Consider the following 12963-nt stretch of genomic DNA (forward strand, 5'->3'; position numbering starts at 1 on the left):
GCCACAGGTACAAAATTCCCAGTCCAAAAAAAAATCAGCAGTCATCTTCAGCTCATCATCAAAAATAAAAAAAAAGGAGAAATCAGAAAAAATACCTTCAAAAAGCCCGCTCAAGACTTCTTTCAAAATCTGAGGTATAAAGTTTCAAGTCTATTAGAAGCATATAAGGAGGAAACTACAAGAAACAAGGGAGAAGGAAGAAACAAAAATCGAAAAAAAAAAAAAGAAAAGACCTCAGAAGGGGTGGAGTTTTGTTGCCACTGCTTGCACCGGAATCCTCCACCACCATCATTAGAATCTTCACCGGAAAAGCATTGTAAGCCCTCCCTTTCATTTCCTACTCTAATTTCAGAATGACAATTTTCTGAAAGTTTCGTGAGACGCTGAATTGTTTGTTAGTTTTATTTGTTCTTCATATCCATACATATTCCCCCATCCCCTTTTGTCTTTGTTGATAAATGATTCAAATTTGGGTCTTTGTGTTGACTGTGATAAATGTAGCTAACAACTTAAGGTTGGCTTCGATTCTGACTTCACTAAAAATTCAGAATTTCGACTATGCCTGTTAAATAGTTGTTCAATTTGTGCGCACGAGAGAGGAGTAACTCCGGTCAGTCCAAAGCTGTCCGGAGCTCGTTCATTTTCCAGTGAAGAGAGCTGAATTTTGGGGGTTTAATGGCTAATTTTCCCTTCCTTTTCTGGCCGTTTGCTGCATTTTCTGTATGTATTGTTTATTTGGTTGTCGGGGAGAGAGAGGGTGAGGCTTAAATTTTGGTGTGGTCGCATTCCTACTTAAAGATAATGTTCTAAATAATAATAATAATGATAATAATCACCCATAAAGACCTCATTTTGAGAACGCATGGCCAATTTAAATACACAAAAATAAAAGAGAAAACTCCAATTTAAATATAAATCTCTGTTTCTATCATGAACTCCGTATATAGAAGCTTAAAAACACCCATCGTCCTACCTCACAACCACCCTCTTGCACCAGTGCTACCACTACAACACCAAGTTAGTCTATAACTCCTCTAGTTTTCTATCCCTTGAGTGGTAGATTTGAACGAGTAATTTTGATTACATATGGTTGAATAAGCATTAATGATTCACACACATAAATGTTTGGCTAGAGTTTTTTTTTTTTGATTGTTTTGTCTAAAATTTACTCTAGATTACTACATTTATTTTATGGCAATTTTGATGTTTAAAAGTGTTTTAAAAATATTTTTAGGGTATTTTTGGGTTATGGTGGTAAAACTTCTCCATTCCGCCGGCCAACCTCACAATCTCCTCCCTTCTCTTCTTTCCACTCCTCTTTACCTTCCTTTCCTCTTCTCCCACCCTCTCCCCACCCTACCACCTGCCAACCTCCTATTGTCCCCTCTTTCGGCCCATCATCCTTTCCCTTCCTCCTTTTGACCCTTCTGTTATCCCCTCTTCTGTCCCTGCCACTAACCTGTCATCCCTTTCTCTTTCTCCTTTTTCTTACTCCTTTCCCATCAAGACCAGATCAAGTTAGGGCGATGGTCGCAGAGAAAAGAGGAGAGAGAGAGAGAGAGAGGGAGGAATAAAGGATAGAAAGGAAGAAGGTGGCAGGAAGTGTTATTCAACTTTGAATGGTCTGACTAGTTCGACCAGTTTAATGTTTAATAAAAAATCGACAAGATCAGTGTCTGCATTAATACTAGAATAAAGCAGGGAATAAGTTAATCTTTTGTGGCTAATTCCTTTGTTTATTGTCCAAAAAAAAAAAATCGCAAGAATAATGGTGAAGTATAGAACTATGTAAGCTTGGCAAGCAAACCATTTTTTTTTCTAAAGTGCTGGGTTGCCGGGTTGACTAAGCCCGACAGCCAACTGCAATTTTTTTTTAATGTGATTGCTACTGGCCTGACATAGGCCGGCAGCCATCATAAAAAAGATGAAAAAAATTGCAGTACCTTGTTGAGCAAATGCAGTACCTTTACGTTAGGGTGGTAAAGGCGAAAGATTTACCTGGGAAGGATGTTACTGTGCTGTGACACTTGGAGATGAGACCCTTGTGAGAATAGGGAACCACCTCAATCGGACAAAAGGGCTCTTAAGATAGCGTCCTTTTACAAGTTGGTAAGTGTCCAATATTTCGTGCCAAAAATTGTAAGTACTGTTTTGAACGAGTTTGGATAGCAAATTATTCATACAAATTTATCCATTTTTATTATAAATATATTTTTTAATGATATTTTTATTTTATATATATCATATCAAAAAAGTATTATAGAATTTTTTTTAAAAAATTATCCCAAATAATTTCATATTCAAACACAATAAATTAGAAATAAAATGATAATTGCACCGTATAAAATAGGTACTTAAATTACGAATATAAATATTAAGATTTGTTAAATATTTGGACCCATGGGATGGTACATAAATAGTTCATTTCTTTGGTTCAGTTTTTAATTTAAGTTGGACCCCATCTGAGTCACCTGACAGAATTTGGCAGTCTGGGGTGGTCTACAACTGAATGCAGTCAAGGATCCAAAGCAAATGTAATTGTGTGCCAAATGGAACGATGCCGTCTGCGGGATCCAAGCTTTCTCTTTATAGATAGTAGACACTGGAAAATGAAAATTGGTAGGTAATTTGTTGCATTGCATGATTGTTTTTACTCTACTTCTGATGTGCTGTGGCACATCACTGTCCGTGCCAAACAAGTGCAAACTTCAGTTCTTCACATTCTCAAACATCTTCCCTCATCTTTTTTATGATGGCTGCCGTGTCAGACTGATAGCCATCATATTTTTAAAAAAAATTGCAGCTGGCATTAAAAAAAAAAAAGGCTTGCCTGCTGGGCATAGTTCTATACTCTGATAATGTCAGATCATTATTCTTGTAATTTTTTCTTTTTTGGACAATAAACAAAGGAATTAGCCATCTTTTATATTCATCAAGAATAAGATAAGATATATGAGACTGTATTATGTGTCTTAATCAAAATCCTAACTGAACCAAGAATCGATGAAAACCCTAATTGGTTTTATAAATCATTTTAAAAACTTTTTTGTTATATTAGTTTTATTTTTTTTGTGGTTTCCACCACCTTGCCGACATATAATATGCATTCTAGACATGTTTTGTTTAAATGGGAAAAATACTTTTCTACTAATTAAATCTACTTCATGTGTTTTTTAGTATTATATATTGTAAAAATTGAATCATGTCATTGGATATTATAGTTTATTTATAATTTTTACATATTTTCATCATGCTAGTTTATCCAAGTTGTATCCTTGATTAAAAATTGTTTGAAAATTTTCTTTGGAACATTACTTGCGCACTTATTGTGATGTAATATGGGTAGAATAAAAAAATTAATTAAAAAATGTATTTAAATCTATTCACCATCCAATTTAAATCTTTTATATGAGGAATCTTTCGAAACATAAAGATGGCAATCATATCATCAAGTAATCCACCCCAAATATTATCAAATACAAATAAATCCATCAACTTAAACTACCCAAAAGCATTTAATTGATGTCACATGACACTTATTTAAGCATCTTTACAACTACACCGGATTTTCCTTTTGGTTTTAGCAAAGCAAAAGTTTGGATAGTTTCAACTCTAACTATTACTGCAGATCAAAGAATACCTTCAAGACCATAGGTCATTTTCAAGGGTAACGATTACTTGGTTTATCAAGCAATTTCATGTATAAGTAATCTAAAATAATTGTTTGAATAGAAGATTATTTGAAACATTTGTTTAGAATAATATTTTAATACTTTGTGATATGATGTACATGAAATAAGTTTAAAAAAATAAAAAATAGAAAAAAACATATTTATGGTGCAATTAGAATAATTTGAAAAATAAAAAAATCACTATCCAAATAAGGTAAATTGAAAAAATAAACATTGATTGCTTTTCCAATTCCTCTTCAGTTATGGTACTAGATACTACTGCTATACAACTGTGTCAATCTCATCATTGATCATGAACGGAGGAACTACAGACTTGACTTCAGTTCGGACTACAGACTTTACAATTTCTAACTTAGAGAACCACTTATCTTAATCATGCCTAAAATTTTTGCAGTTGGCCCTTTGCACTTGCAGGTAATATTCAAATATTCTCTCCTATCACCATTAGATGCTCTTTTTATTGCTCTGCTCTTTTGTTTGTTCAGGAGCAACTGGAATTCTGCTAGCTAAAAATGGCAAGAGGTGACAGCAGCAGGAAAAGGCCACTGGAAACGAGTTATGAGACATGCAGTGGCAAGATCCTCCTCAAGGTGCTTGGCCAGGTTGGTTTCCATCAATTTTGTTGACTATGGTTCAATCAATTTTTCTGACTTTGGGGCCGCATTGCAGGGGGTGGGTTGAGGGAGCGATTTTTATTTGGTTAATGCAATATTTCTTTCTTGGTTTTTTTTTTTGGCCTACTACTGATCTATAATGGATTGCTGTGTCAAAATTTGTGACTGTAATGACTGGTGGTTGCGTTTATTTGCTTGAAAAGTTTGCATTTTGAAACGGTTAATGTTATTATTGGAAAAAGAAAATCTCATTTTCAGTGATTAACTCTGGTTTATGCAAATATTTTCTGGAGTAGTTGTAAAATCGTGACCAAGAATCCTAAGATTTAAGAAAGAATAAGCTATTTGGTACTTACATGGATATTTGGTTTTCCATTGGAAAAATGTGTCCGTGTTAATGGTATAATTCCATTTTCACTTAATCCATGCAAGTCTAGCAGACTTTAGGTGCTCCTAATTGGCCACCACTGAGGATATTACCTTAAAAATTTTTAATAGGCTACCTATTTCATTTAATTTAATTTTTTTAGCTTTTATACCTTCTCAATTGCAAAACTTTTAACATTGTATCCACCAATATACTTCAAAAAGAATAGTATATGTGACTGTTGCAAGTGTTTTTTTTTTTTTGGGGGGGGGGGAATGGTGGTGTATGATGCTCTCCCTTTATAGTATACTCAATTTCAAAAGTTTTATGCCAGTGTTCATTTTTTAAACTCACTATTACTATCATTATTGGTAACTCAAAAATGTTCATGATGATTAGAAAGTATATGCTTGTTACTTGTCTCATTTATCAATTATTTTACATTAGATGTTGTATGTGATCTTACAAGATAGCACTAATATGGTCTGTTAGTATCTGTTACATACAACATACTGAACATCATACTCTATCACCTTTGATAAGTGATGAGGCCTGAGTGTGAAATCCATCAATTTGGCCCTTATTTATCTTGTGATAAATTGAAACTTAAGGAGAAAATCAGAGGATTTTCAAGCAGAACGCAATGATCTTGAGCACATAGACCATCAAGGAACTAGGGGTTCCTTACAAAATTGAAGTGATCAAGAAAGTCTGAAAAAAATTGAGTGGACGTAAACTAGATCGAAATTTTGTCTCTGAGTTCAGAAAGTTTAGTGCACAAGACTTGTTGACTAACTACTAGCATTGCACAACATAGAATGTGCAGGTTTATATTATAAATAGAAAGTTGAAATTTAAATTGACACTTTGTCTCTGAGTTCAGAAAATTTGTATGAATTTAGTAGCTTTGATGCAAAATAGTAGATGATCCAACCAGGTAATCTAGTAAACAGATTCAAGTTCTTGATTACGAACATCCACTCATTATCTGCATATATGCAGTTGTATGACATGCTTTCTGGTCAGTACTCTACAAAATAACTAATTACTATTGCTGCAAACTTGCAATAGATCAGAAATGCTTGGTAATTATGATATAAAACTTGACATTTCACAATATCTCCATTCCACTGATACAGGTCACATGAAATTTTAAACTTTTTAGCATTACCAGCTCAAATTTGTTTATCCTTGTTTTTTCTCTCTACAATCTCAATTCGTGAGAATGTACAAATTTTTTTTGGTCCAAAACTCTTCCTTTATGCAATCATCATTTTTTTTTTTGAATAATCAAGCATTCTTTTTAGTTATTATTGAAATTTTCTGCCCTTGAAAGTTTACATATGCAGTGGTATAAAGGTTACTAGCTAGCATTAGTTTTGCAAGAATATCTAGGAGAGAATGGATGAGAAAATCGTTGTTCTTATGAATTCTGTCTTTTCTCCATGACTTCTAAGACTGCTTTTCCATTGCAATGTAGGATGGTAAGATGATGAATCTTGAAGTCAAACGAAACAAGCCAATGAAGAACATTTTGCTGAAGTACTGTGACTACAAAAAATTCGAATATAGTGCTGTGAACTTCTTATACCTTGGACGCAGAGTCCTTGTGAGGAGTACCCCAGAGGAGGTAGTGGCTCTTAACATAGATTTAGTAACTATGGTAACATGGAAGAACAGATAGGAAACGCATTTTCATTGTGAAGCTCTTTACCTGGTAGTTTTTGACGTTTTTTATTTTAAAATTGCAGTTGCAAAATTTCTTTGATTTTTGCTCTCTGTGTAGCTTGGCATGGAAGATGGAGATATTATTGAAGCTATGGTGCATGTAGATGGAGGAGGTGATGTTAAAGATATCTAAAAATGTAGCCTGCCTAGATCAAGAAAGAAACCAGGATTCTTTTCTGGAAAATTTGCATTTTGAGTTGTAAATAGGAGACTGGCTCAGGGTTCACCCAACAAATTTATTTAAATCTAGACCATTTCTGAATAATTCATCTTCAAGTCAAAAGCTCTTTTAGACTTATTCTTTTGCTTTCTTCTTGTCTAGTTATGAGTTTACCTTGGTTTGAATCTTTGACAAGCTTTGTTTGTCTTCCGATATCAAAAACCTAGAATTTTTGCTGAAAATTTGGAGTAGTATGCTAAGTTTCTTCATGAAAATGAGACGGAAGTTTAGTTCTTTTCATCATGGACTTCTATTTGTTAGTAGCATTATCACATGAATTTTCTTGACTATATTTGTCAGGATATTTTGCTTGTTCAATAGATTTCAAGAGTGCTTTGACTAATTATTTTAGTTTTTACTTTCGTTAGAATGAAAACTGGGCAACTCATATAGTTCTTCACATGAATGTTGTGCCATTTTTTTTTTCCGAAACGATAAGAGAATTTCATCGCTTTAAGGAAAAAGATTACATGTATGAGCAACGGCTCGAGATAAACTATACAAGAAGTGTTCAAAGACACTGAGGAAACAGTCTTTCCTCATCAACAATAACGCCTAAGGCATCATCACTCAGTTTTTTGCTAACTATCATATTTTCTTCCCTACACAAGCCAAAGGAGCACATGCAAAACAATCTCTGTAGCTTAGAGATGTCTTCCAGCACTGTTGCCATTTTGCTGTCCGCAGGACTCTGCTGTATGATTTGTCTCCACAGCTCCTTGTTACAAAAGTTCAGCTTGACCTTGCTCCAATTGCGTTGCACAGCTTTGCACAAGACCAGCTTCAGTGCTAGTGCTTCATCTAGGAGTTTGTTTCCCAGACTTGTTTCTTTCAGCACCCACCCTACCATTCTATTACTTACATGTTCCCTGACTGTGACTCCAATTCCAAAAGTTTGCTGTCCTTTTTTCTTGGTTGTTGCCATCTCCGTAATCATAGCTCCCTCATTTGCATAGTCCTGGTCTTGTAATTCTTGCCTAGGGACTGTTTCTTCTGTGTTCTCTCTGTCTTTCGTGAGTTCTACCTACAGCTGTTCCAACCATTCCTTATGTGCTCTTCCTATTGTTCTTAATGGTGGACCTCTATCTGATTTATCGAATTCCCTTTTGTTTCTTTCTTTTCACACCTGCCACAAGATATTTGCAGTCAAACCAATATGTTCCATCTCTTCTGGCCTATGCCTTGCTTCTGAGATTCTTAGCCACCAACGTTTGAAATCTCCCTGCTGATCCTTAGCTCCATCCCACTGAATAGGAGCTGCCTTCCATATGTTCACTGCATGAGGACAAGTCAGCAGGAGGTGTTCAACTGTTTCCTGTGCTGTTCCACATGTTGTGCATATAGGATCACCCATCCCCGTTCGTCTACTCACTGCTTCCCTCACTGGCAAAGCTCCTTGAATGCATTTCTAGATGAAAAATTTGATCTTGTGCTTAATGTTGAGCCTCCACAGTGTGTTCCACATCTGTACTACTTGTGGACTTCCTTCTACATAACTAGAGCTAGCTCCCTCAGGATTACACCTTTTTCCTTTTCTGTTTTGCTTCATCAGAAATTTGTATCCTGAGTTAATCGTGTATAGCCCTCCCGCCTTTGGTTGCCAATAATAGCTGCCCTCCCTCTCTGATAGGCTCAAAGGGATAGCTAGAATTTTTTTTCGCATCATTTCTGTTGAAATTTCTGAAAATGATATTCCTGTTCCATCTATGATGACTTATTAGCTCATCCACCCTTTCCAGCTCACAATTGCTCAATCGACATGTAGTTGGCCTTCCTGTGGCTGTATCTGGAATCCACTTGTGTTCCCAGATGCTTGTACTACGACCATTCCCTATCCTCCTGATCAGTCCTTCATTGACCAAACTTTTTGTTCCCATTAATCCTTGCCAAATCCAGGATGCATTTTTGGTGGAGCTACATTGTAAGATGGAGTCCTTTGGAGAATATTTGGCTTTCAACACCTTACTAACCAACGGATTTGGTTTAGTAAGTAACCTCCACACTTTCTTTCCTAACAGAGCTTGATTAAACGCTTCAAAATCCTTGAAGCCTAGTCCTCCTGCACTTTTGTTCAATGCCATTCTTTCCCAAGAAATCCAGTGCATTTTGTTCCTGCCATTAGATTCTCCCCACCAAAAGTTGGCCATCAATGCACAAATATCTTTACATAATCTTCTTGGCAGCTTAAAGCAAGACATGACGTACGTAGGCATAGCCATTGCAACTGCCTTCAACATTACTTCTTTACCTGCTGGGCTCAAAAATCTGTTTTTCCAGTTCTGAAATCTTCTTCTTATATTATCCCTCACAAATCAAAAAATCTGATCTTTAGTTTCTTGAGACTACCATTGGGAGTCCCAAATATTTACCTTGCTTTGCCTCTACCATTCCTCCAAGAGCATGACAGACCTCTTCCTTCTGCTCACTGTCCATGTTTTTGCTAAAGAAAACTGTAGATTTGTCCAGATTGACCAATTGCCCAGAGGCGTTTTCATAGATTTTCAAAACTTCCATAATTTCCACAGCCTCTTTCTTATTAGCTTTACAAAAGATGATAGAATCGTCAGCAAAAAAAGAGGTGAGTTAGAATTGGTCCATGCCTATTTATTTTTAGACCTTGGATCCTGTTACTTTCCTCAGCTCTTCTTAGCAAGTTAGAGAAGCCCTCTAAACAAATTAAAAATAGATAAGGAGACAAGGGGTCCCCCTGCCGGATCCCCCTTTCTGGTGACACAAAACCTTTAACTTCCCCATTGCAATTGAAAGAGTAACTTACTGTCTTCAAGCAGCTATGGATCCAGTTAATCCATATAGAACAGAAGCCCATTTGTTCCATCATAGCCAGCAGAAAGTGCCATTCCACCCTATCATAAGCCTTTGCCATGTCCAATTTGATTGCCATGTAGCCATCTTTCCCTTGTCTTTTGTTTTTGAGGTAATGCATATACTCATGAGCAATAATCACATTGTCTAATATCTGTCTATCTGGAATAAAAGCAGATTGAGTTTTGCTAATGCAATTGTCCAGAATAGACTTCAGTCTATTGGCCAGAATTTTAGAGATGATTTTATAGATCACACTGCATAGACTGATAGGCCTGTAATTTTTCAAATTGGTTGGATGCAATATCTTGGGAATAAGGGATATGACAGTATGGTTAATAGATTTGAGCATGAGACCTGAGTGAAAAAAAGCTTTGATTGCTGGTATGATATCACTCTTAATGGAGCTCCAGAACTTCTGAAAAAACATTGGAGTCATTCCATCTTGTCCTGGAGCTTTTTCTGGATTCATAGAAAACAATGCATCATCGATTTCATTCTCCATTACTTCCTTGGTCAGCTTATCATTCATCTCCTAAGTAATTGAGTGTGGAATACCATCTAAAATTTCTAACATATCACCCCTCCCTCCGCTTGTGAACAACTCCTTAACATAGTCAGAAAGTTCAGTCACTACCTCATCATCATTAGCAGTCCAAGACCCATCTTCTCTTTGTAATCCGTTTAACCTATTACTCACTCTCCTACCCTTGACATAAGAGTGAAAATACTTAGTATTTTTATCCCCCTCCCGCAACCAACTGATTCTAGCCTTTTGGCTCCAAAAGGTTTCTTCCTCCTTATATGCATCGGCCAACTGCTTTTTGAGATCATTGAGCTCACCTTTCCTGTTATCTAAACCTGAATTCCTTATCCTCTCAAGTTCCTGCTTTAGTTCATTTATTCTAGTCCTAGAGTTAGCTTGGAAGTTATTTCTCCACTTCAAGAGTTCAATGCTGCAATTTCTTATCTTTCTAATGACTTTGAACATACATGAATGTTGTGCCCAGTGGCACTAAAATTACAAAGCTCGTTTTTCTTCTTATTGCACGTGTGGTTTTTTTCTTAATTTGTGTTGTCAAATCCGTTATAATTTCTTGAGTTAGTATCAGTCATTTGCTTTGTACATTTCCTTCCAAAAAAAAAAAAAAAAAGAAGTGATCTGCTGTGTGCATGTAATCGTTGTAATTTATAAAGGGGTTAATTGCAAAATTACCTGAAACTTTCTTCAAGTTGTGTAGTGCCTCCATACTATTAATTTCAGCATTAAACATTCTTGAATTATCAACTTTTTACAAAGTGCTCCAATCAACTGGCAGTCAAAAGAATTCAATGAGTAAAAAGCTTGTCCTTGAATTTAGTTCAACAGTCAAAATGCCCTTCTTTCTCTACAGGTGATACATTGTGTATGGGTCTCTCTCTTTCTCTCACCTCTTTCTTCATACATAAAAGAAAAAAAATTCTCGATACGTGTATACAAGCCAATTGTAAAGGAAGAAGGATAGTTGGCTACTTAAGTAATCAAGGGACAACTTTTTACTAATTAAATTACCCTAGATGTGAGTAAATTGGAGTACATCACCAAAAACTGATAATTTGAGTGTGGTTAGTGGTGAAATCGATAGTTCAAGAGGTACTACACAACTTGAAAAAAGTTTAGGGTGTATATTGAATTAACCCTTATGAAGTATATGGTGAGATTCAGTTAGTGTACATGGGTTAAAATGTATGTCTGTTTTTTTTGGGCAAAAATCCTTCAAAGAGTAAATGTATATCTGTCTGATGAAACAATTGCTTTAATTAAGAAAAATCTTATAATAGTTGTGAGCTGATTAGATTTTTAGTGTTTTTGGCTATATATCGTTCTACCTTTTTGGTATGTTCTTAACTTATGGCTTCATATGCATGTCGTAATAATGAATTCAGCCTCTTGCCATTATTAGCTACTCCTAAATGGATATTTGGACTTCTAACCTTGCATCTTTGTCCATCAACAAATCCTTCCATTCTGTAATTTACATTGGAGGTGTAAGAAGAAAATATTCATAACTTTGTCCTTTCTTGATTATTTGAATTGTGGTAAATAGTATCATGACTTCTCAATTTGAATGATTAAAGGAATGTGTACCAGTACAACAACTAATGTAAATTTGTTAACTAAGTCCTGTCTGTTAAATTTCATCCCTAAATAAGAGAAGAACATCTATATATATATATATATATATATATATATATATATATATATATATATATATATATAGATGTTTGCACAAGGCTTGCACAAGGCTATAGTTTCTTAGTTTTATATTTTAGTTTTTAGGATCAAACAAAGGAGCTTGAAGCTTCATATCCTTGTAAGTTCTCTTTTCTTTTGTATTCTTATATTCAATCAAATGGTCGGCTGAGCCGCCTTATATCCATTTACTTATTCTTCTTTTATTTATTTTAATTATACTAACCATACATGGCTGGTTATATCGCCTGATCTAACACTCTAACTTGTCTTTAAATATTCTTTACATTCTGTTTATACATGGCTGGTCTAACCGCCTATACTAACTAGTGGCAGTCCGGCTGCGACCCACTTCCTAACTTTTATGCTTTCCTCCTCTGTTATTTACTTGTTCCTGGTTTAAGGGGCTAACCCCTCGTCCCGTCTGTAGTTTGTAGAGAGAGGGAGGAGGATTCTTCAAGCTAGAGAGAGAAGTAGCTTTGAAGAATTGGTGTTAGGTTTACAAGAATTTTGTCTAGGAATTTTTCCTGGAATGTCAAAGAAAAGACTTTTCAAAGGATCCGGAATTTGGTTTAAGAATGATCCGAAATTTGGTTTAAGAATGTCTTTAATGATGCTGAAAAGAAGGGTCTGATTTTTGGTCATCATATGTCCTTCTTTTTCATCTTCATCACTAATGATTGAGAAAGAAGATATTGATATGTAATCGTCATAATCTTCCTTTCGTTCAGATTTGATAATATCTGATTCGATTAGAGGGTTTGACAATTGGGGTACTAGTCTCAAAATATTGGAATTTTGATTGTATTGGAAATGTTGGGTTGCGTTTCTGGGTGGATGAGTTTTGGGAATAGATAAGGTTTGCTGTTTTGTGGAAGAAGAAAGGGTTTTAAGACTCAAAGGTTTGGACTTTTTATTGGGCCTTGTATGGTAGCTTGATAGCCCAATCTGTTTGTAAAAGAGTCCAAGATTTCTTTCTTGGGACTGTTTTTCTGCAGGTTATCTGGGAAACCAATCTGCTTGTTGGTCCTGTTCACAAGTTGTTTCTTTCCAAGACTTAATCTTCTTGTATTGGGATTCAAGAAGGCCTTTGAAGAAATCTTTGTTGTGAAGCCTATTATATATATATATATATATATATATATATATATATATATATATAAATTTGTTATCATTTGTTATTTTCATCCCTAAATTTGTTAACTAAGTCCGGGGTGCTAATTGAATGTTAGAAAATTAGCTGTTTGTAATACTTAATCTTGATTTAGTTATGTTAGTTTCTAATT

At 35.2% G+C, this 12963-nt stretch overlaps 2 protein-coding genes across 3 annotated transcripts; one reads left to right on the forward strand and one right to left on the reverse strand.

The window, feature by feature from the left end:
- On the forward strand, positions 1-6670 carry LOC113736625 (small ubiquitin-related modifier 2). 2 transcript variants are annotated; one of them, XM_027263685.2, is made up of 4 exons: positions 1-316; positions 4178-4294; positions 6154-6303; positions 6460-6670. In XM_027263685.2, the coding sequence occupies exons 2-4, from the start codon at positions 4205-4207 to the stop codon at positions 6532-6534; spliced, it is 315 nt and encodes a 104-aa protein (XP_027119486.1). In that variant the 5' UTR covers positions 1-316; positions 4178-4204; the 3' UTR covers positions 6535-6670. The 2 variants fall into 2 exon arrangements, with proteins under 2 accessions (XP_027119486.1, XP_071940107.1); XM_072084006.1 differs by lacking the exon at positions 1-316 and adding an exon at positions 3801-4106.
- A 1519-nt stretch (positions 6671-8189) lies between these two features.
- LOC140038447 (uncharacterized) lies at positions 8190-9976 on the reverse strand. The gene is made up of 3 exons (XM_072083805.1): positions 9361-9976; positions 8991-9161; positions 8190-8869 (listed from the first exon to the last, which is right to left on the reverse strand). Exons 1-3 carry the CDS (start codon positions 9974-9976, stop codon positions 8190-8192), a joined length of 1467 nt encoding a protein of 488 aa, XP_071939906.1.
- Positions 9977-12963: the final 2987 nt, after the last annotated feature.

The sequence above is a fragment of the Coffea arabica genome, chromosome 3e, assembly GCF_036785885.1.
Source record: "Coffea arabica cultivar ET-39 chromosome 3e, Coffea Arabica ET-39 HiFi, whole genome shotgun sequence".
NCBI classification, from domain to species: domain Eukaryota; kingdom Viridiplantae; phylum Streptophyta; class Magnoliopsida; order Gentianales; family Rubiaceae; genus Coffea; species Coffea arabica.